Raw genomic sequence first — 20,680 nt, 5'->3', positions numbered from 1 at the left:
CCCAGCCGGGAACACTGCCCGCAGCTCTGCCCGCAGCTCTGCCCGCACAGCTGCCGCCTCCCCAGCCAGGCCCACCAGCCATCGCCATCCCATCTCCATTCCCCGGGGACCTTCCCTGGTCCATCGCCCCGGCCAGGGGGATGTGATGGGGATAAGGGGGGGGGGGGACGGACACACGACACGACTGCCCGTCCCTTCGCCCCCCGGAGAACCCCAGCTTTGCTTCGCCGCCCTCCCACCACCCAGGCAGCTCCGGGGCCGTTATTTTGCCTGCAACACAGCTGGGGAGAGGAACCGGGCCCGGTCCCCCCCCCCCCCCCCCCCCCCCAATCCCCCCCACTTCTCCTTCCCCCTGCTCTCATTTCGCAACCGGCCCTTTGCAACCGCTGCCCGTCGGGGGAAAGGATCCGCCCGGGGGGTCCGTCCCGGGCGGGGCCGCCGTTGACTCACGGCCGGGACAGGCGGAAGCGGCGCCCGGTGCCCGGGGCGGAGCGGGGCGGAGCAGCCCGGGAAGGAGCCCGGTGAGCGGGGGAGGACCCTCCCGGTACGAGCCGGCCCGGTAGGGAGCTCTCCCGGTAAGGACCGGGGCAGCCCGGTGCAGGACAGCCCGGTACCGGTTCTCCCGGTGGGGAATTAGGGCAGCCCGGTGCAGACTATGGGCTCCCCCGGGAGGGAATAGGGCACCGTGGTGCAGGGCAGCCCGGTGCAGGGTACGGGCTCTCCCGGTAAGGACCGGGGCAGCCCGGTGCAGGGTACGGGCTCTCTCGGTGCAGGGTGCAAGCTCTCCCCGGTGGGTCTGGCTGCCCCAGCCATGGAGGTGCCGGGGACGCCGCCGGTTGCCGGGAGCTGCTGGCAGGACCCGCTGGCAGTGGCGGGCACGACGGGCCGGCCGGTGTGCAGGACGCGGGGACGGGCGAGCGGGCGACGGGCGCTGAGCGTCGTCTGTGTGCTGGGCCGGGAGCCGGCCGCCTGCCCCGCGTTGCGCAGCCTGCGCGATGCGTGCCGTGACCTGCGGGCACGCCTGCACACCCTGCCCTTTGGCACCCTGGCGCTGGGCGACACCGCCACGCTGGACCGCTTCTACAACGCAGGTGAGGATGCGACACGCTCCACTGGCAGCATCGTGTGGGGTTTCTATCACCCTCCTTTTCCGGTTGTTCTGCCTGGTTATCCCAGCTCTCCGGGAATATCCGGGCCAAGACTTTCCCCAGCCCCTGCGCAGCTCCCGGCGGAGCTCTGCCAGCTGCGCGCTCGGGTGGTTCGCTGTTTGCTTTCCCGCCGTCCCTCTGTTTGCTTTCCGGGGTGGTCGGACATTTGCCGGGATGTCTTCCTCGCCGGCGCTAAACACACGGGTGTGATTTTGGAAAGGGTGGGGGTTTGTGGAGGGTTTGCTCAGGGTTCGACCGTGTGCCGCCGTGCAAGCGAGTGCCCCTCGCTGTGGCCTCAGGTGCTGTGATGGCAGGGGCCATCCGCTGTCTTAGGGGATGCAGGCACACACCCCCACACAAACCCAGGGGTGGCTGGTTCTCCTTCCCCATGAATTTGGGATCTGGAATCGGACTCGTGAGCTTCCCCACCGTCCTGCCCGCAGACGTGGCCGTGGTGGAGCTGAGCGATTCCGTCTGCCAGCCCTCCCTCTTCTACCACCTGGGCGTCCGCGAGAGCTTCAACATGTCCCACAATGTCCTGCTGTGCTGCCAGGCCGACCTGCCCCCCCTCCAGGCCCTGCAGGTCAGTGGGTGCAGGGACACCCCGGCTCCCTGGGTGCTGCTTCTCCGGGGTGGGAATAGCCCCAAGTGCCTGGAGCATCCGTGCGGGCAGGAGAAGGATCTCCATCCCGAGCCCGGCCGAGTTCCCATGGTCACGTCCTGCTCTGGCAGAGATTTCCCTGTGCTTGGATGGGATGAGGAGGGGGGTGGCTGGGGACGCTGGTGAGCCCCGGAGCCGGGTGCAGGGTGCTGGGTGCTCCCTTGGCCCCAGCTGGCTGGGAATTTGGGAACAGGCTCTTTCCCCAGGGAAAAGCCGATTCCTGTAAACAAAACCTTCCTTATGGAAGGGGCCAGCGGGAGGGATTCTTACTGCTCGGGGAAAAAAATGCAGATGGAGGCACGTCCAAATCATCCCCAAATGTCACCCTGACTCAGGGGAGCACCCATTCGGAGACCCCTTCCCTGTGCCGGGTTTGGAGGAGAAGCCAGCTGCGTTTGCAGCCCTGCCCGGGGTGGGGTGGGGGGTCCACATGCGATGCTCGTGGCGTGGGGGCGACCGGTCGCCCCTGTGGCTGGGCCCCGGTGTCCCCCGCTGTCCGTGGCTGTTTTCCAGGTAACTCTGATCCCTGAGCCTGAAATCAACTCAACTGATTTCTTTTGCTGGGGACTCCATTAAATCCCTCCTCCTTCCCTCTCCCCCCAGGAGGACATCTGCCAGAAGAACTCGGTGCGTCTCTTGTCCCCGTGCTCTATGCCACGGTGCCGGGGGGTTTGAGCCCCTCTCTCCCCAGCCTCGGAGGGTGGGCATTGCAGACAGGGAGCGAGATCTCTCCCCAGATCTGAGTTGGGGGGGGTGACGCTTGCTCAGAGCAAGCGCCAGGAACAGCAGCGTGGAGAGGGGTACCTGGGTTTGAAAAGAACTGGGAGTGTTCACTCTGGAGCGTAATGATGGCAGTCAGAGATAAAGCTGTTTTGTCTTTTCCTGCTAATGACTTATGGAGGGTGGCTGTGTTAGCATGGCCTGTATGGTCCGGATAGCGTGGGGAGGCTTGGGGAGAGGGGGCTGGTCCATGACACGAGTAGAGGGGTTCTCAGCTTGACTGGCACAGCCGCTCACCTCCTCTCCCCTCCCTCAGGGCCTCTGCAGCAGCTACACCTTCATCCCCTATGCGGTGACCCCCCAGAACAAGGTCGTCTGCTGCAGCACCGGGGCCATGAAGTGCCTGACGGAGCTTTTCCAGCCCAGCTTTGAGACGGACACCTTCTTCACCCCGCTGGCAGCCCGGCTCGTCCAACTGCTGGAGGGGATCCCCACTGACTCCTGGTACTGGTGCCGACCCCTCTGGCTGCGGGCAAACCCCCGTGCCCGCAGGGGCTGGCAGGTCTTGGCGGAGAATTGCCACCACTCCAAAAGCCCCCCGTCTCTGTCCCCCCATCCCCAGTGGGTATTTCCAGGAGACGATCCGGCGGGATATCCGGAGGGCACGGGAAACGTACCGAGGGGAGCAGCTGAGCCGGGAGCTGACCCGCATCCAGCAGCGCCTGGACAGAGTGGAGCTGCTCAGCCTGGACATCGTGGTGAACCTCCTCCTCTCCTACCGCGACGTGCAGGTTAAGGGCTTGGGGGGGGGGCTGGGGAGTTCCCGGGGACCGTATCAGCATCCCGGGGAGGGGGGGCCTCCACGGCCTCCCCTTGCTCGGAGGAGCCTGCGACCCCCAGGGTTTGGCCAGTCCAGGGAGAGCATCGCCCCACGGAGCCAGGGATGGGCAGCACGGGGGCCACCGGCTCAGTCCCGCCGCTGTCCCCACAGGATTACGATGCCATCGTGTCACTGGTGGAGACCCTCCAGGCACTGCCGACCTGCGCCGTGGCCGAGCAGCACAACGTCCGCTTCCACTACGCCTTCGCCCTCAGCCGGTGAGCGGTGATGGGGGGGTGACACACACCCCGGGGCATCCCGACGGCACGCAGCCGGGGGGGTCAGGGGACCGAGGGACGATGCCAGCCGTGCTGTTCTCCGAGCGCCGGTCGCGTGTGTCCAGGCGTAACCGTGCCGGGGACCGGGAGAAGGCCCTGTCGGTGCTGCTGCCCGTGGTGGAGCGCGGGGAGAGGGCTGCGCCCGACCTCCTCTGCTTGTGCGGCCGCATCTACAAGGACATGTTCATCGGCTCTGGCCTCACCGACACCCAGACGAGGGACCAGGCTTTCTACTGGTGAGGCTGGGGACAGGGCTGGGAGTCACCTGCCTGCCCACGGCCCCGGCCGGGGCGTTCGCAGGGGCTCTGGGGGCTTGCCAGGCACAGTCAACCCCCCCCACTCCCCAGCAGCAGCGCCAAGGCAGGTGGTGCTAATTCCTGCTGGGCTTTTGTATTTATTTATTTATTTTTACTTCTTTCGGGAGTAAAGAAAGTTTTTTTTCTGGTTTGGGAGCGCTCCCCCATCATAGGGGGCTCCTGAGGCAGCCGTGTTTCGGCTGGCGGGGTGGGGGGGGTGGCAGCGGCCGTGCCCCCCACCTGGCATTTCTGCCCAGGTACAGCAAAGCCTTCGAGATGGAGCCGAGCCTCCATGCGGGCATCAACGCTGCCGTGCTCCTCGTGGCCGCCGGGCACCAGTTCGAAACCTCCGTGCAGCTGCAGCAAATCGGTGGGTGCCCACCCACAGGTTGGGGACAAGGACCCACGGGGGACGGGGACCAGGCGCTGGGGTCCGATGGCATCGGGGTACCCCCGGAGCGGCCATGACTGGGTTGCGGGGGTCACCAGCGGAGGGGTGACGGGCTCCTGCTCCCGTGTCCAGGGGTGAAGCTGAGCTGCCTGCAGGGTCGCAAGGGCAGCCCGGGGGAGCTGCGCTACTACTGGGACGTGGGCTTTTGCCTCGGAGCCGGCATCTTGGCCAACGACCTCAGCAAAGTCATCCAAGCCTCTGAGAAGCTCTACAAGCTCAACGCGCCGGGCTGGTACGGCAACGGCACGGCATGTGCCCACCTGGGCAGGGCTGGGTCGCCAGTCCTGGGTGACTCTGCCCCAGGACGGGGTTTAGGGGGGGCTGGAGACAACTCTCTCCCCTCTCTCGCCCCTGCCACGTCCCCACAGGTACCTGGTCTCGGTCATGGAGACCTTCCTGCTCTACAAACACTTCCAGAGGAGCCCACAGGTCCCCTCTGCTCAGCAAGAGCTGGCTGATTTTTGGCTGGGCTTCCTCCTCAAGGCGTGCCAGCCCTTCATCGCCGCGTCGCGCTGCCCGGTGAGGGGCCCCACGGAGCCAACCCCTCCTGCCCAGATCCCCGGACGTCCCTGGGGAGCACCCAGTTGTCCAGGCTCACTGGGGATTTGGGGAGGCACCAAGCAGCCCACCGGTGCCAACCCCAGTGGGTGGGTGGGAGGGAGGGTGGGGGTGCAGGGGTGTGGGCTGTGGACCCGGCGGGTGGGGGGACTCACCCTGCAGCCCCCTCTGGTGCAGGTCCTGGTCCTGGAGCTCAACAAGGTCCTGCAGCCAGCTTGGTTGGCACTGCCCGGTGGCACGGAGGAGCACGCCCTGAGTCTCGCCCTCGTCTGCCCCACGGAGGAGGTAAGGATGGGGCTGGGGGAGCTGGGGGGTCCCCACCCACCCCCTCCTCACCTGCCCCTTCTCCCGCAGAAAGCGGCATTGAGCTGGACCTTCGCAGCCGCGGCCATCCGGGGCGTCAGGTGAGCGTGTCCCCGGTCCCCTCGCCAGCAGGATCGCGGTTCCCCCCCCGTGTGCCCACAGCCCTTCTGCCCACCCCGTGGGCACCCCCTCTGCCCCAGCGCTGACGGGGAGGGGGGGTCCTCACCCTCCAGCATCTGCAAGTGCGACGAACGGGGCTGCTTCCTCTACGTGATGCACGCGGAGGAGGATTTCCAGCTCTACTTCCCCTCCCAGCAGCACTGCCGCTGGTGAGTGGGGCGGGGGGGGCACAGGGGCACCCACATTTCTGGTGGGGGCACGGGGACCCCAAGTCACCGCCCTGGTGAGTGGGGAGGGATGGGAGCGTGCTATTTCTTCCCTACCTTAATTTGGGGGGGGGAAAGGATGTCCTGGGGACCCCCCCCTGCAGCTGGGTCCCACAAAACAGGGTGGGACAGCCCCCCACCCCCCTCGCCTTGTGCCACTGGTGGGGGCCAGACTGGGAGAGGGAAAAGGAGCCCCTCTGTGCCGGGGGGGGGTGTGTCGGTGTCCAGGTCCCCAGCATCCTCACTGGGGCTCAGGACCATCGTCCTCCCGCCGGCAGGTTCTGCGACCAGATCCAGTCCCTCATGGCCGAGCAGGTGGCGAGCGGCGAGGAGGTGCCCAGCCCCACGCAGCCCATCCTGGAGGTGAGGTGGGGGATACGGGGTGACACGGGGTGACGGGTGGCACAGGCTGCCACCCCGCATCTCTGCCCGCAGTACAGCTACGAGTACTCGGAGACGGGTGAGCGGGTGGTCCTGGGTAGGGGGACGTACGGGGTCGTCTACGCCGGGCGCTGCCTCAGCAACCAAGTGCGCATCGCTATCAAGGAGATCCCGGAGCGAGACAGCCGGTAAGTGCCGTGCCGTGGGGTGCCGGTGGGTCCTGGGGGACCCTGGGCAGCCCCTCACCCCGGCGTCCCGCCACGTAGGTACTCGCAGCCCTTGCACGAGGAGATCGCCTTGCACAAGCGCCTGCGGCACAGGAACATCGTGCAGTACCTGGGCTCCATCAGCCAGGGCGGCTTCATCAAGATCTTCATGGAGGAGGTGCCGGGAGGTGGGCAGCGCTGGGGATGGGATTTGGGGGTCAAAGGGGGGCACGTGGCCATATGTGTGGCCTAAACAGGGGTGTTGCCCCTCTCCGTGCCCCCTCTCCAGGGAGCCTCTCGTCCCTGCTGCGCTCCAAGTGGGGACCCCTCAAGGACAACGAACCCACCATCATCTTCTACACCCGCCAGATCCTCAACGGGCTCAGCTACCTCCACGACAACCACATCGTGCACCGCGACATCAAGGTGACGGGGTGGGGGGCATCACCCATCCTGGGGGCACGAGGCCTGACCCCCCCATCTCAGGGGGAGCCGGGAGCTGCCCCTCCATACCCAAAGCCCCTGGGGTGATGCCCAAAGGCCTTGCTTGAGCTCCAGGAGCTTTTTGTGGCTTGGTTTGATTTTTGGGGTGCCCTTCTCACGACAGGGAGACAACGTCCTCATCAACACATACAGCGGGGTGCTGAAGATCTCCGACTTCGGTACCTCCAAGCGGCTGGCGGGCATCAGCCCCAGCGCTGAGACCTTCACGGGTAAGGGCACCCTGGGGCTGGGGACTGGGTTTCCCCGACTTGGGGGTGGTGGGATGCTGAGGACCAGGCGATGACGGGGTCTGCATCCTTGTACCCAGCACGGGGAGAAGGACAACCCAACCCTGACGGAGTTTGGGTGATGGATACGGGCTCCTCTCAACCCTCCTCATCCTCTCCCCAGGCACCCTGCAGTACATGGCCCCAGAAATCATTGACCAGGGGCCGTGGGGCTATGGGAAGCCAGCGGATATCTGGTCCTTGGGCTGCACCATCATCGAGATGGCCACGGGCAAGCCCCCCTTCTACGAGCTGGGCAACCCCCAGGCTGCGATGTTCAAGGTACCCATGGGGTTGGGCAGGGGATGGGGGAGGTTTCCCCAGCCCTAAAATGTCCCCCCCGGGGCAGCCAGTCCCTTCGCAGCCCCACAAGTGCCTCCCCTCTAGGTGGGCATGTTCAAGATGCACCCGGAGGTGCCCGAGTCCATGTCGGACAAGGCCAAGACGTTCATCCTGCGCTGCTTCCAGGCCGACCCGGCCACACGGGCGACGGCCGCCGCGCTGCTGCGGGACCCCTTCCTTGCCGGCACCGGGAGGGCCCGGAGCCAGCCCCTGCCCTCGGTGGGGGGTGAGTCTGGAGGGGGGGGCAGGATAGGGGGGCCCTGGCATGAGCTGCTAAATAACCATCTCCATCTCCATCATCTCCCTGGCAGGCGAGCCCCCCCGCTTTGGGCAGCAGGATGAGGATGTGGAGGGCAGCGATGGGAGCAGGGGATGTTCCTCAGCCAGGCAGAACGCCCCGGTGAGGGGCACAGAGGGCAGCCCCCCGGTCCTGTGCCCCCCCAGCGAGGCAGCCTCCAGCCACGGCCGCTTGGGGTAGGGCAGCCTGGGCATGGGGGGACCCCAGGGGGCGGAGGGGGGGGTCGGCTTTCTGCCTCCCATGACGCCCACCCCCTTGCCACGTCCCAGCATTGCACCCCGCAAGGTCCCCTTGTGCCAGGGCATCACATCCCTCCCCGTTACAGCCTGGGGGGGCTTGCAGGGGGTCCCCCATGCCCTCCGCCAAGCCCAATGGCCGTGCCCACCCTGAGGCCACGCTCCTAAATGCCTGAGGCCGGGGGGTGGGGGACAGTGCCAACCCTTCCCACCTCCCACCAGCGCTGCCCAGGACTCGGCCGGCTCCGACCGCAGCCTGTGCTCGTCCTCCCTGGAGGACAGCGGGGACAGGTTCCTCCTGCGGAAGGACAGCAAGCGCCGGGCCACGCTGCACCGCGTCCTCACCGCCGAGGCACCCGCCATCATCGCTGCCTTGGAGGAGAGCCAGGTGGGTGTTGGGTGCCCGGGCGCAGGGTGGGCACGGTGGCAGCCCCTGAGCATCTCCCTTGCCCCCGCCAGAGCACGGCAGGCGTGAGGTTGGGCTCGGAGCATCTCGCTCAGCTGCTGAGCTGCCTGCGGAGCTACATCCAGTGCCCCAACCAGCACCGGCTGCGCCAGGACCTCCTGGCACTGCAGACCCAGCTGCGGGCGGAGGGGCTGAGCCTCCCCCACCTCCAGGCTCCTCTCTTCGGCTTCCAGGCAGCGGTCAGTGTGCAGGATGGAGTGGTAGGGTGCTGAACGGGAGATGTCCTGGTGCCAGCGATGCCCTGGCACGGTGATGTCCCTGTGCGGGTGATGCCCTGGCACAGCGATGCCCTGGCACGGCTCTGCTCCTTCCAGGTGAGAAGGGTGCTGCGCCGGCATCACATCAAACCCCACTGGATGTTTGCGCTGGATGACGCTGTGAGCCAGGCGGTGCAGGCGGCTTTCACCTTACTGGTGAGAGGTGGGTGGCACTGGGAGATGACCGGGATGCGGGTCCAGGTCCCACCACTGTGGCCAGCTGATGGAGGAAGAGGGCGGCTGGCCCCGGGCTGGGGGACTTTGGGGTGCTGGGAAAGGGATGTGAGGGGGGGGCAGCACTGGGGCAGCCTTGGCTGGGCCCGGCTGCCCATTTTGTCCCCCGTGCTCTGGGGTCATTGGGCACCTCTCTGTGCCCACCACCTCCTCTGCCCCCCCCAGACCTGGCACCGAAGGCCGGCTGCCTGGGGGGCGACAGCACCAAGGACACAAGTGACGAGGACACCCCTACGCCGCCGAGGCCGTCCATCCCCAGGAGCCGACCCCAGCGGGACAGCACCAATTCGGGACTCGGCACCAGTTCGGGGCTCGGCACCAGCACCCAGGCGGACCCTCTGTCCTTCCTGCAGGCACCCTCGGCGCTGGTGGCACAGCTCTGCCACCTCCGCACAGAGACGAGCAGGTATGGCCTCGCGGGTCCTCGTGCCTCCATCTCCCTGGCTGCCAGCCCCTGTTCTCCCCGCCGGGTGCCAGCCCGTGCCCCGCTCTCCCCCAGGCTGCTCCAGGAGCTGGCCCAGAAGGAGCAGGAGTGGCAGCAGCTGATGCAGTGGGTGCTTCGCTCCGGGGATGATGACACCGTGGTCCCCAGCCGGCCCCAGCGCAGCAGGGAGCACGGGGAGGTCCCCCCGGGGTGCTTCGCCCCAGCGCAGGATCACTCGCCGCTGAGCCCCCAGCCCCCCCAGGGACAGGCTGACCCCCTCCTCCTCGAGTGGCTGCAGCAGCACGGCACGGACCCAGCCACCACGGCCACGGTGAGGCCCACGGCCACTTGGCACACGGAGCTATGTGGGGGCTGGGGGTCAGGCCCCCCAGCATTGCCCCCCAACACCCCTGCCACCTCCCGCAGCTCCTCTCCCACGATTTCACGCTGCGGGACCTGCTGGGCTGTGCCACCCATGATGACCTCTTCTACGTGGGCATCAGGTACCCCCAGCCCGCGTTGCCCCTCCTGGCCTGGCCGGGGGGCGGGCAGAGGACAGGGCGGCAGTGCTGGGGGGGGGGACGGGACACAAGGCTTGGTCCCCTCCCTCTCACAGCCCCCGTGTCCCAGCAGGCGCGGGCCGGCGTACCGTCTCTGGGCAGCCATCCTGGAGCATCGCCGGACCCTCACCCAGGGGGAGGGGGAGTGAGCCCCCACCCCAGGGCTGGGACGTGGCCCCGAGGGGGGACCCAGCCACCGGAGCCCTGGGGCTGCCACCATGGGGGCAGGATGGTGATGGAGGGGACAGCCCCATGCCAGGAGCAGGCGGATGCAGCGGCTCCAGCCCCGTGCCGGAGGGAGAAGTTGGGGTACGGTGCCCAGAGCAATAAACAGCTGCCAGATGTGCCCTCCGGTGCCACTTCATTGCTGTTGAAAGGGTGGGGGGGGGGGCACAGACCCCAGCCCTGCACAGTGATACTCCGGGCTCAGCTCCATCCCCCTCTGCGTCCTGCAGTCCCGCTGGCATCGGGGGGGTGGTCCATGGGGGGCCGGGGGCTATGCCCGGGGGACCAGGTTGGTCCGCAGGGGCAGCAGCGCTTCCACCCACTGCCCGGGCTGCTGGAGCAGGCGCCCCCACACCCCCCGCTCCTCCGCCGTCGAGTCCATCCAGCCCACCGGCAGCCCGTAGCTGCTCCCTGCGGAGAGACCACCGCTGTCACCCCTCCGGCCACGCTGCCGCCACCACCCCTCACCCCCGCTTCTGCAAGCCAGGGAGAGCACCCTGGGGTGCCCAGGACCCCCCTGCTCACCTGTGCCCAGGCTGAGCCGGATGCCACCCAGCTGGCGCTTGGAAAAGGCTTCGTGGTGCCAGAGGGTGAACTCGGCGCACGCCTCGGCCAGGTCCTTGGCCTGGAAGCCGTCGTACACCATGGTGTGGTTAAAGAGCGGGTTGAGGCTCCGCTTCACCACCCGCGTCTTCTGCCGGCTCGCCTTGCTGTCATCGGGCAGCACGTAGCTGGGGGGTGATGGGGCGGTGAGGGGGGGGCGGTGGGACACCAGCCCCTCCGGGTGCCCCCCAGGGTGCCATCCCCCCCACTCTTACCACTGCACGAAGGCGTCCACGGTGCCGCTCTGCAGGGGGATGAGGCTCTGGGCGTCCTTCACCCAGATGTGCAGCTCCCCCGTGGGTGGCAGCCCCCCACCTGCAGACAAGAGGGGTCAGGGGCACCCTGCCATGCCAGAACCCCCCTCTGCCCCCCCCCCCGCTTCCCCCCGGGGGCACCTCTCACCTTCCGAGCCGCCGGGGATGAACTTCAACGCCAGGTTGAGGTTGCCCCGGCTGGCGAGACCGTCCGAGGAGATGGGCATCTGGGGAGGATGGGGGGGGTTAGGGGGGGCTGTAGATGGGGCTGGGGTGGGCTGGGGGAGGCCAGGGACTTACCCGGGGCTGGAGGCTGAACCACTCGGGGCGTGTGTTGGCCCAGTCCCAGGCGCCCAGCGCGATCTCCACCTCCCCCAGGAAGAGGTTCCTGCCCAGGCTGTCGTGGTGCCACACCGAGAGGTTCAGGGTCCGTCCCTGCAGGTCCCTCTTCTCCAGCTTGTACTGGTGGGGAGGGGCCGCAGACAGGGTGAGGGCACGGCGAGGGGCTACCCCCGCCCATAATCCCCTGCCTTGAACCAGGAGGACACCCCCCCCCCCCCAAAACCACCCCAAAGCAGGGTTAGAAACCTTGAGGATCTCATTGAAGATGGGATCCAAGCTCCTCTTCCGCACCGTGGTCTTGCGCTTGCTGCGGTTGGACTTATCTGGCAGCAGGTACGTCTTGATGTACCTGGAGCCAAAAAAAAAATGAGGTGGATACGGTAGGTACCACCGTGGGCATTGCCCGGGCATCGCCGCTCGGGGCCGGGGCACTCACGGGTCCGACCGCTGCTTCTTGGCCTCGGCCAGCTCGCGGCACCGCAGCACGTGGACCTGCAGCTCCTTCTTGGCTGGGTCGTAGCGGAGGGAGAACTGGACGCAACCCCGCACGGCCACGCTGCCCAGCTCGCCCTCGCTGTACAGGCTCATCAGGCTGCCGCTCAGCTGTGGGGCAGCGGGACGGGGTTGGGGGGGGGCTGGAGAGGTGACACCCCCACACCCACCCCAACAGCCCCCCCCCCCAGCCCCGTACCGTGGAGGAGCTGAGGCTGGACACCGAGGAGCTGGCGGTCAGCAGGCTGCTCGGGGACGTGTGGCCGTTCTGTGGGGACACCCGGCCCGGGGACGCCTGATCCGTCAGGGGGGTCCCCGGTCCCTGGAAATGCAAAGCAAAGAGGGGTCAGCACCCCCTCCCCGGCCCCCCCATCCCAGTGCGGGTTCCTGAGGGCACCCAGCTCCCAGCGAGTGCCCGGTGCTTGAGCACAGACCCTGCTGTTCTGGCTTTGCACCCCCCGTACAGCCCCCGTACAGCCCTGTACAGCCCCATACAGCCCCATATAGCCCCATACAGCCCCATACAGCCCCATATAGCCCCATATAGCCCCACACAGCCCCATACAGCCCCATATAGCCCCGTACAGCCCCGTACAGCCCCATACAGCCCAGCCAGCCCTGTACAGCCCCAGCCAGCCCCATACAGCCCTGTACAGCCCCATATAGCTCTGTAGAGCCCCATATAGCCCTGTACAGCCCCATATAGCCCTGTACAGCCCCATAGAGCCCAGTCAGCCCCAGCCAGCCCCATATAGCCCCCCCCCCGAGTCCCACCATCCCACCTGCTCAGCCTCGGGCCTGCTGTGTGCGGAGTTGGGCTCCTCCTCGTCTTCCTCCGCGCTGGACGTGTTGAAGGGGTTCCCACCTACCACGTCACCTGCGAGGGTGCGGTGTCAGCGGGGGGGTCCTGATGCAGCAGGGATGGATGGGGGGGGGGGCTTTTTTTGGCAAGAGGAGCGAGCAGGCAAGCGAGGGATGGGGGGGCCATGATGGGAGGCTGGGAGGAGGCTGGTAAGCAATGCTGGGGGGGGCTCCAATCCCCCAAATCCTGACAGCACCTACCCCCCCCCCGGTTACCTGGCTGGGCTGGGACGTCCTGCTCCCTCGCTGGGACATCGCCCTGCTGCAGGGGCTGTGATGTGGGGGTCACCTCCAGAGCTGGGGCTGTGGAGGTGGGCTGCAAGGTGGCACATAGGGGACCGGGTGTAACGGGGACCCCAGGCACCCTCCTCACCCTGCCTGCTCCCCTCGGTCCAGCCCCTCTGGGTCCCTGGGGACAGGGTGGGGGGACATCCCGTGGGACACCCCCCCCAATCACTCCCCACACCATGGGGTTCAGGATCACGCTTTGCAAGACAACGCACAAAGCTGGCCCCAACTGCAGCACCCTCCTGGGGTGACGCTGCGGCTCCGGGGCCACAGCAGCCAGGGTGACCCAGCGCAGGGTGCTCCCCCACTGACCGAGCCCATCACCGGGGCGTCAGGTACCAGCCACAGGCTCTGCCGTGCCGGCTCAACCCCCCCACCAGGCACCAACCTGGGGCTCTGCGGCCGCCTGCGCATCCTCCACAGGGGGGCTGTGAGAAGAGACGATAATTAGTTTCTCTCGACAAGGCATCAGGCTAACGAGCACTTTCTCCCCCACCCCCCTGCAGCATCCCTGCAGCTGTTTATAGAGCCGGGTCCAGTAGGGCCACAGACCCCCCTGGGTGGTGGGGAGACAGATGCTGGGACAGTGGAGAGATGGACACCAGGACGGTGGACAGATGGACACCAGGACGGTTCAGCTTTGGCTGTGCCATCCCCTTCACCATGGGCTCTGCTACCACTCGCCCACCTCCAGCTCCCCCAGGCATCCCAGGGCCGTGCCACCTCCAGCCGGGTACTGATAAGAGATGCCACCAGCCCTGGGGCACCCATGGGGCGAGAGGCCCCCCCCCCCGCCCCGCCCTCACCTCTCCTCCGGCTCCACCACACCATCCTCATCCTCCTTCTCCTCTGCCAGTGGTTCGCTGATGGCCTCCAGCTCACCCAGGCTGGAGCCACACTCCGGGTCGCCTGGTCCTGGGGACATCGGGGACCTCAGTGGGCTGAGCCCTGGCCCCCGGTGTCCCCCCACGTCCCCATCCCTTGCCTACCCCGGGGCCGCCTCCTGCGGCGGATGGAGGCACGGACGAGGTCGGAGCCCAGGTGGTGCCGGTGGCGTTGGGCACGAGCGTCGCAGAACCAGTCCCCAGTGAGGGTCCTCAGCTGCACCGGGTCCGACACCGACTTGCGGAGCTTTCTGGTGGCAGGAGGGCAGCGTTGGGTTCCCCCCCACCATCCCCATCACCCTTCCCAAGCGGCTGATGGAGCCACCACGACCAGCCCTGGGGACACCAGCCATCGTCTCCCAGGGGATTTGGGACCCCCGATGATGGTGTCACCCACCGTGGGGCCTCACCCTGGCCAGACTCAACGGGTGCCCCCATCCTCAGCCGAAAGGGACCCCTCCAGCCTGGCTGCTCTGTCCCCAAGGTGATAGACCCCAAGCTGGTTGCTCTTGGGGGGGGTTTAAGCTGTCCCCAAGGGTGACGCTGAGCAGGGGACCCCACCTCACCTGATGCGCCCCTCCTCGCACCGACGGAGCTGCCAGTCGCGGCGCAGCACCTCGGCGATGGCGTGCCGCTCCTCCTCCGTCAGGAAGCTCAGGTCCAGCAGCGTCTCGGCCCCCAGCTCCAGCGCCATGGCGGGGTGGGGGGGCGCAGCAAGGGTACCCCAGGGCGCTGGCCTAGGCAGGTGCCAAGAAGTGGGGGGCTGCGGCCGGGGGGGGTCAGCGTGCCGGGCATGCACCAGCGACGCCAACATCTGGAGAGAGACCTTGGGGCCGCTTTGGGCTGGGAATCATCCTGACCCTCTGCAAAGAGATGGAGTGGAAGCTCAGCACACGCACCCCATCCCTGCCACACTGCACCCCAAAACACCCCCGGGACCCCCAATGGGGACAAACCGAGGGGTGGGATGATGCCGAGGGCGCCATGGGCAGGAGCACGGGTGATGCATCCCGCGGGCAAGCTGCAGGCAGGCTCAGGGAAGCCCTGCCGCTTCTCCTGCTGCCAGGCCCCGTGCCAGGACCAGCCCTGCCTGCTGCCGGGATCCTGCCCGCAGCCCGTGTTTGCAAAGGGTGTTTGCTCAGGGCCAGCTCTGCCCCTGCCTGCTTTCCCACGGGTTTCATCGGGTGCCACAGCACCGAGACAGGTGGCAAAAGGGGGCTCGGCTGCCCTCCACAATAGGCTTGCACCGAACCAGGCTGAGACCGTACTCAGCTCATCACAGGTCCCAGGGCAGAGGGTGCAGCAGGGGCTCTTGCCCCACTGCCCAGCATTGCCTCACCGCTGCCCTTCCTGGCCCTGGCATTGGGAAAGCGCTGCCCGACATGGGATGCCCAGGGCAGGAAATTGCAGCAGCAGCGGGGCAGGATCAGTCCTGCAGCTTCCCCCCCCCCCCAGCCCCCCACTTCCCCCGGCACCCCGCCGGGACGTGAGCACCGGCACAGCCCCACCCTGGCACAGCTGTGGGGCTCCCACCTCCACTGTGGGGCTCGGACACCAGTGGCCCCAGCCCCAGCCCCGAAGGTGACGCTGTCCCTGCCCCACGGGTGGCCCTGTCCCCACCCCCACAGAGGGTCCCGTCTCAGCCCCACGGGTGCCCCTGGCCCAGCTCCGGGGGGGGTCTCAGACATCCCCCAGCGTTGCCCAGGACCCACCACAGACTGGCTGGGTGCCAACCCCACCACATACCCCCCCCGCTCCAAGCCAGCATCGGGGACCCCCCCACACACATCACGCACCAAGGACCCCCCCACATCACCTGGACACCCTCCCTCCCTTCCCCCCCCCCCCCCCGGCACCCCACGCTGTGCAGGGAGACCCCACAACACCCACCAGCACCCTGCACCGAGCCAGGGCTGGGTGGGTGGGTGGGGGGGGGGGGGGGGGTGTCTCGGGGGGGACACGTACCAGCTGTCACCGGGTTTGGGACGATGCTGTCGCTGCCTCCCCACCGCAGCCTGCTCGTATCCTGTTTACTGGCGGCGTACGGGGGTGTCCCCCCCCACCCCGGAACAGAGCCAGCACCCAAAAATGTCACCCAGGTCTGGGGACCCCAGCAGATTGGTGCAGCCGGGTGGTAAACAAGCACCCACGTCCTGCGCCCGCCGGCGTGCAGAGGGGTGCTGGGCACCTGGCCCCCCCCACACACCCTGCATGGAAGACCAGTCAAACCAGTTAAACCTCCCCAGTAAGCCATAATTGGGGGGGGGTGCACATCCCCCTTTTTTCGTTGCAAGCAGCCCGTCACGATGGAGGGGGGTGATGGACAGTGTGAAATGCCCCCCCACCCCCCCACCCCCAGCAAATGCACCCAGGCTCAGCCCCACCGGGACCCCCCCCAGCCCCCTGGGGACTGGCAGGCCCCAACCGCTCCACCACAGCCCAGGGCTGCACCCCCAGCCCCAGGGGCCCTGCAGCCCATCACCCTGGCCTCAGACCCCGGCCAGCCCCACCGGCCAGCACAGGCACAGCATGGGGGTGATGAAAACCACCGCAGAAATTCGGGTCCCAGAGCCCCCGTCCCATCCCTCCTCAGTGGGGAGCAGAGCCGGGGGGGGGTGGTGTTGCAGCCCCCTAAGCAGGGTGACAGGAGCCAGACACCCCCCCCCACCCCCGCAAACACCCCCCCCCCCCACCCCAGGGTGCTGGTGCAGCCCCGCCATGGGGCAAGCAGTGGGGTCAGCCCCACGGCCGCCCTTACCTGCCCAGAACTGTGTGCGGGGGTGACGGTGGCTCGTTCCCCCCCCCTCCCCCAGCACCCCACGGGGACCCTCGTGGCTGCGGGTGGCCCCCCCGGTCCCCACCCTGCGCAGGGTGCTGGTGGCCTGGAGCTGAGTCAACCGCAGGCGCCTCCTCGCCCCGGCGGCACGAAAGTAGGGACTGGAGCCAGCAGCACCCGCTGGACGGGACTGAACTGGGCTGAACTGGGCTGGACTGGGCTGGACTGGGAGGCATCAGGCAGCCCAGGAAGGGGTGGCGTGGAGGGGAAGCATCCCGGGGGTTCTGGGGAGCACACGGTGCAGGATGTGGCCTCGGGGTGCTTTATCCGGAGCAGCTCTGGGAGAGCTCCCAGGCTGCACTGGGTGGACTGGGCAGACTGGTCTCTGCTGGGCATGGATGGGAAGCAGAAAATCTGCCCTCCCTGCAGCCCCCCCCCAAAAAGAAAACCCCCAGCTGTGGGGCGGTGGGGGGGGGCCCTGGGGCCTTGCAGGGCAGCCCCAGCCCCACGTCCCCCATCCCATGGTACCCCCAGCCCCACAGCTCCCGTCCTGCCTGGCACAATCCCATCCTGCTCCGAAGGGCTGGGGCTCCCCACCACAAACCTGGGTGCTCAGCCCCACGCAGGATTGGGCCAGCAATGCCTGGCAGCGGTAAACCCCAGCACCCAGGGCAGGAGCATCCTTCCCTGGCACGGCGGGGGCCTGTGCCTCAGTTTCCCTCGATCACAGGCTCCCCGCCAGGCTCCAGCCATCACCCCGCCAGCTTTACGGGGAAGGAATTGCAGTGGGGTGCAGCGGCAGCAACCTGTCAGCACACGCTGAGCGCAGGACCGCAAGAAAAGGGGATTATTTTTAGCATGGTTTCTAAGGAAATGAGACTTCAGCAACAGCTCTGTCTGTCTGTCCGTCGGCCGCCCTCCCCTTCCTCCCCTCGCAGAGCTCTCGCTGCTCGGCTGCGAGGGGGAGAGGCCCCAGACGGACGAGAAGCCCCCCCCGGAGGGTCCCTGCTATGGGTGCTCTGGAAATGCGGCGAGCGTGGCCAGGTCTCTGCAGGGGAGGGGGGCAGCGATGGCTCGGGGGCTGTCGTGTCAGCTCTGGGTCACCCAGGGTGGGCACCGAGCCCTTTCTGTGCGTCCCGGACCCTTTGTACCAGCGACATCCAGAGTGAGAAAGGTTTATCGGCTGAGGCTGGGGCAGGAAAGGATGTGGCAGGATCCGTCCCCTGCTCCTGGATCTCTGGAGATGGACGGAGGGACGGATGGTACCCGACCCCCCGGTGATGGGCTTGCTCAGTGGGGCAGTGCCCCTCCTCCGGGCCACAAGCAGGCACCTCCGGCACAGACAGAGCTAAAACCCGTGGCCAGAGGCATGGGGAGCAGTGGGTCACATCCTGCAGTGTGTCCCCACATCCCTGGTGACCCAGAGGGGTGGTGAGTTTGCTGGGTCTCAGCCGCAGCCGCACTGCAGTGCCCGTGGAGCAGAGCCCCCTCGGTGCCTCCCTCAGCACGGGGCGGCCAGGCCGGAGGCTGTGTCAGCCCGGTGACACCCGGGAGCACCCTGGCCACCGGCACAAGGCGAGCGAGGTGCTGGGTCAGCCCTTGGGGACAGTTTTCCTTGCAGAGACCCCGGAGCAAGCCAGAGAGCCATGATGGCCTGCAGCCCCGCTCCAGCCACATCCTGAAACAGCATCCGATGGAGGAACCCCCCCTTCTGCCCCTGGGTGCTGGGTGCTGGCAGCATCCCCATGGGTGCGCAGAACAGGTTCTGCCTCATTTCTGCGCTGGGTGTTCGGGCAGCGGGGAGGGAGCGGGGGTGAGGAGCAAGTCCTGTCCTGCTCCCCAGCTCTGCTCCCCCCCAGGACTTGTTCTTCGGGTCCGTGAGGTGCAGGCAAGGCTGGCTGTCCCAGGGGGGAAACTGAGGCAGGGAGCATGTGCTGGAGCATCGGCAGCGTCTCGCCTGCCGGTGGGTTTGCAGGTGGGAGGGCAGGGGGCAGCACCCGCAGCATCAGCATCCTGGCTGGGTGGGCAGCACCATGGAGCCCAGGCGAGCGGCAGATGCAGGAGATGCCAAATCCCCCCCCAGAACATCTCTGCAGACTGGGGAGGGGGGGGTCACCCTCCAAAGATGCCCCACAGACCCCCGGCAGCCTCCCCCAGCCCCAAACCCCCCCTTCCCTTTCTGCCATCACTTTACACCACCACATCCCCCCAGCGACGGGGCAGCTCCCCGTGCCCCCCGCCCTCCCGCAGCCTCGAGCACTCCCCGGGTGTGTGGGGACGGACCCCAGCTCCTGCGGGGACAGAGCCCCGCTCCCACGGGCTGGGGGGGGCTGTTTGCTCACAGCCCCCTTTTAATTTTTCATTTTTAATCCCCACAATAGAGCAGGGACCTCGCAGCATTTCCACCTTTGGCTCTGGCTGGGGATGGCGTGCGAGGCCTGTCTGGGAAGACACGGGTATCGAGACCCCCTGCGGTGGGTCTTGCACCCCCTTTCCCTCCCCTGCCCGGGAAACAATGTGGGCGATGGGGTGGCTGAGGATGAGGAGGGAGCTGCAGCCTCGGAGGCACCACGGCCACCGCCGGAGTCTTCAAAAGCTTCAGCTGTGCAAACGCTGAAGTGACACGTGATGTTGCTCCCCAGGGAGCCCTTTCACACGCCCCCCATCCCCTCCTGCTAAGGGGGTGAGAAACGGGGTCCCCTCCCCTCCGGCCAGCTGCAGCAAAGTGACCCCACTTCAGAGGTGGCTCCATGCCAGCGCCACGGCGGTGGCACAGCCAGCAACGGGGCATCGGCTCCCCTGTCCCCACGGGGAGGTCGGGGACCCCCAGCCCCGCTCCGAAGAAGCCCCCGCACCACAGCTGCCGGGGTGGATGGGTCACGCTCAGCCATCGCGGCGAGGGCAGAGGGGTGGGAAGGCAGGGAGGTCCCTCTCAGGATTCGGTTCAGGCCATTTGGCAGGTTGGGACGGATCCTGCCACTCTGCTTTGCAGCCTCCCCGGCTCCCAGCAGCCTCCGTCCCTCGCAGGGCCAGGCTGGGAGGCAGGAGAGAAAACCGAGAGGAGCGGGAATCGCACAGCCTGGCCGGAGAGCTGTGAGCACCCTGAGCACCCGAGTGTGACAACGTTGGCACATTCAGACCGACTTCTTCCGTACAATCCCAAAATACCGTGACCCAAACCGTGCGGCTCAGCTCCCACGCACCTCCGGCCAGATTCCCCGCAGCTCCCCAGGCAGCAGAAGTGCGTTAAAAAAACCCTGCCGCGCTTGGGAGGCGAGCAGGGACCCAACGGGACGGTTACAGCAGCACAGAGCCGTGCACGCAGGGCAGAGCACGTTCCTGGGGGTTTTTGCATCCTCACCTTGTGCTCCAGCGACAGACGTGCGCAGGATAAACCCCTCGGAAGCCGCCTGCCATCCCCCCCCCCCCCCCCCGCTGCCATTTTGCAGCCTTGGAGCCAAAGCAGGGGCCGGAGTTAACGCAGCCGCAACGTGGTTTGGATCGAGGGGTTGGGGAAGGAGAGGATCCAGCTGGTGTTTTGTAAGATGGCTGCGCCGTTCAGTCCCCGAGCCTTGTACACAATCTAATTTTAAGGCTGATCCACTTCCCCCACCACGCAGCTTTGGCCTCTGGATATCAGATGTAACGGAAAATCGGCTGCTGCATTAGCAATCGTTACAGCACGCAGAGGCCCAGCATCCCTCGCTCCCAGTTCAGGCAGCGCTATCCTGCTGGGAGAGGGGAAAAACAAGGCCGGCTCTTGGCATCCCACTCTGCTCCCTGCTCCTTCCCGGCTCCCGGCAGCCCTGGCCCCAGCACACACACACACACACCCCTCCCCGCCAACAGCTTTGCAGGGAAAAGAGCCAGCAGGCCAGTGCCCCCATGAAGAAGAGAGGTGGGAGACTCTGGACTGTGGAAAGGAAAGATTTTCACAGCTAAAGGGCATCGACCTGCAAGAGGGGGCTCGGCTGCCCCCTGCCCAGGGCTCTGCTGAGCAGGCAGAGGTTTGGGGAGCAGCAAAGGGCAAGAGCAGGCAGAGCCCCTTCTCCTCCCAAACAAAACAAAGGCCAGTGGCAGGTCCCCGGCTTCGAGAGACT

General features: G+C 67.2%; 2 protein-coding genes across 11 annotated transcripts; one reads left to right on the top strand and one right to left on the bottom strand.

The window, feature by feature from the left end:
* Window positions 1–473: 473 nt before the first annotated feature.
* Window positions 474–10,201, top strand: MAP3K6 (mitogen-activated protein kinase kinase kinase 6). 9 transcript variants are annotated; one of them, XM_075773892.1, is made up of 29 exons: window positions 474–688; window positions 731–1,091; window positions 1,592–1,731; window positions 2,413–2,436; window positions 2,846–3,033; window positions 3,152–3,287; window positions 3,521–3,627; window positions 3,753–3,923; window positions 4,241–4,353; window positions 4,507–4,666; window positions 4,803–4,953; window positions 5,170–5,277; window positions 5,347–5,396; window positions 5,529–5,624; window positions 5,960–6,044; window positions 6,117–6,250; window positions 6,329–6,456; window positions 6,558–6,694; window positions 6,876–6,981; window positions 7,163–7,320; window positions 7,426–7,606; window positions 7,692–7,854; window positions 8,137–8,302; window positions 8,374–8,559; window positions 8,695–8,800; window positions 9,037–9,277; window positions 9,371–9,626; window positions 9,722–9,798; window positions 9,926–10,201. In XM_075773892.1, the coding sequence occupies exons 2-29, from the start codon at window positions 812–814 to the stop codon at window positions 10,002–10,004; spliced, it is 3,927 nt and encodes a 1,308-aa protein (XP_075630007.1). In that variant the 5' UTR covers window positions 474–688; window positions 731–811; the 3' UTR covers window positions 10,005–10,201. The 9 variants fall into 9 exon arrangements, with proteins under 9 accessions (XP_075630007.1, XP_075630006.1, XP_075630005.1 ...); XM_075773891.1 differs by having other exon boundaries at window positions 3,152–3,320; window positions 4,247–4,353; XM_075773890.1 differs by having other exon boundaries at window positions 3,152–3,320; window positions 9,929–10,201.
* SYTL1 (synaptotagmin like 1) lies at window positions 10,198–16,702 on the bottom strand. Of its 2 annotated transcripts, none has more exons than XM_075773898.1 (15): window positions 16,563–16,702; window positions 14,371–14,667; window positions 13,910–14,055; window positions 13,727–13,835; window positions 13,309–13,348; window positions 12,849–12,948; window positions 12,554–12,648; window positions 11,971–12,093; window positions 11,716–11,882; window positions 11,526–11,628; window positions 11,238–11,399; window positions 11,086–11,164; window positions 10,899–10,998; window positions 10,606–10,811; window positions 10,198–10,491 (listed from the first exon to the last, which is right to left on the bottom strand). In XM_075773898.1, exons 2-15 carry the CDS (start codon window positions 14,616–14,618, stop codon window positions 10,352–10,354), a joined length of 1,818 nt encoding a protein of 605 aa, XP_075630013.1. In that variant the 5' UTR covers window positions 14,619–14,667; window positions 16,563–16,702; the 3' UTR covers window positions 10,198–10,351. The 2 variants fall into 2 exon arrangements, with proteins under 2 accessions (XP_075630013.1, XP_075630014.1); XM_075773899.1 differs by lacking the exon at window positions 16,563–16,702 and adding an exon at window positions 15,770–15,981.
* Window positions 16,703–20,680: the final 3,978 nt, after the last annotated feature.

Source organism: Balearica regulorum, chromosome 22 (assembly GCF_011004875.1).
Source record: "Balearica regulorum gibbericeps isolate bBalReg1 chromosome 22, bBalReg1.pri, whole genome shotgun sequence".
NCBI lineage: Eukaryota > Metazoa > Chordata > Aves > Gruiformes > Gruidae > Balearica > Balearica regulorum.
Note: the sequence above shows the minus strand (reverse complement) of the source record. Positions and strands in the feature narration are given on the sequence as shown.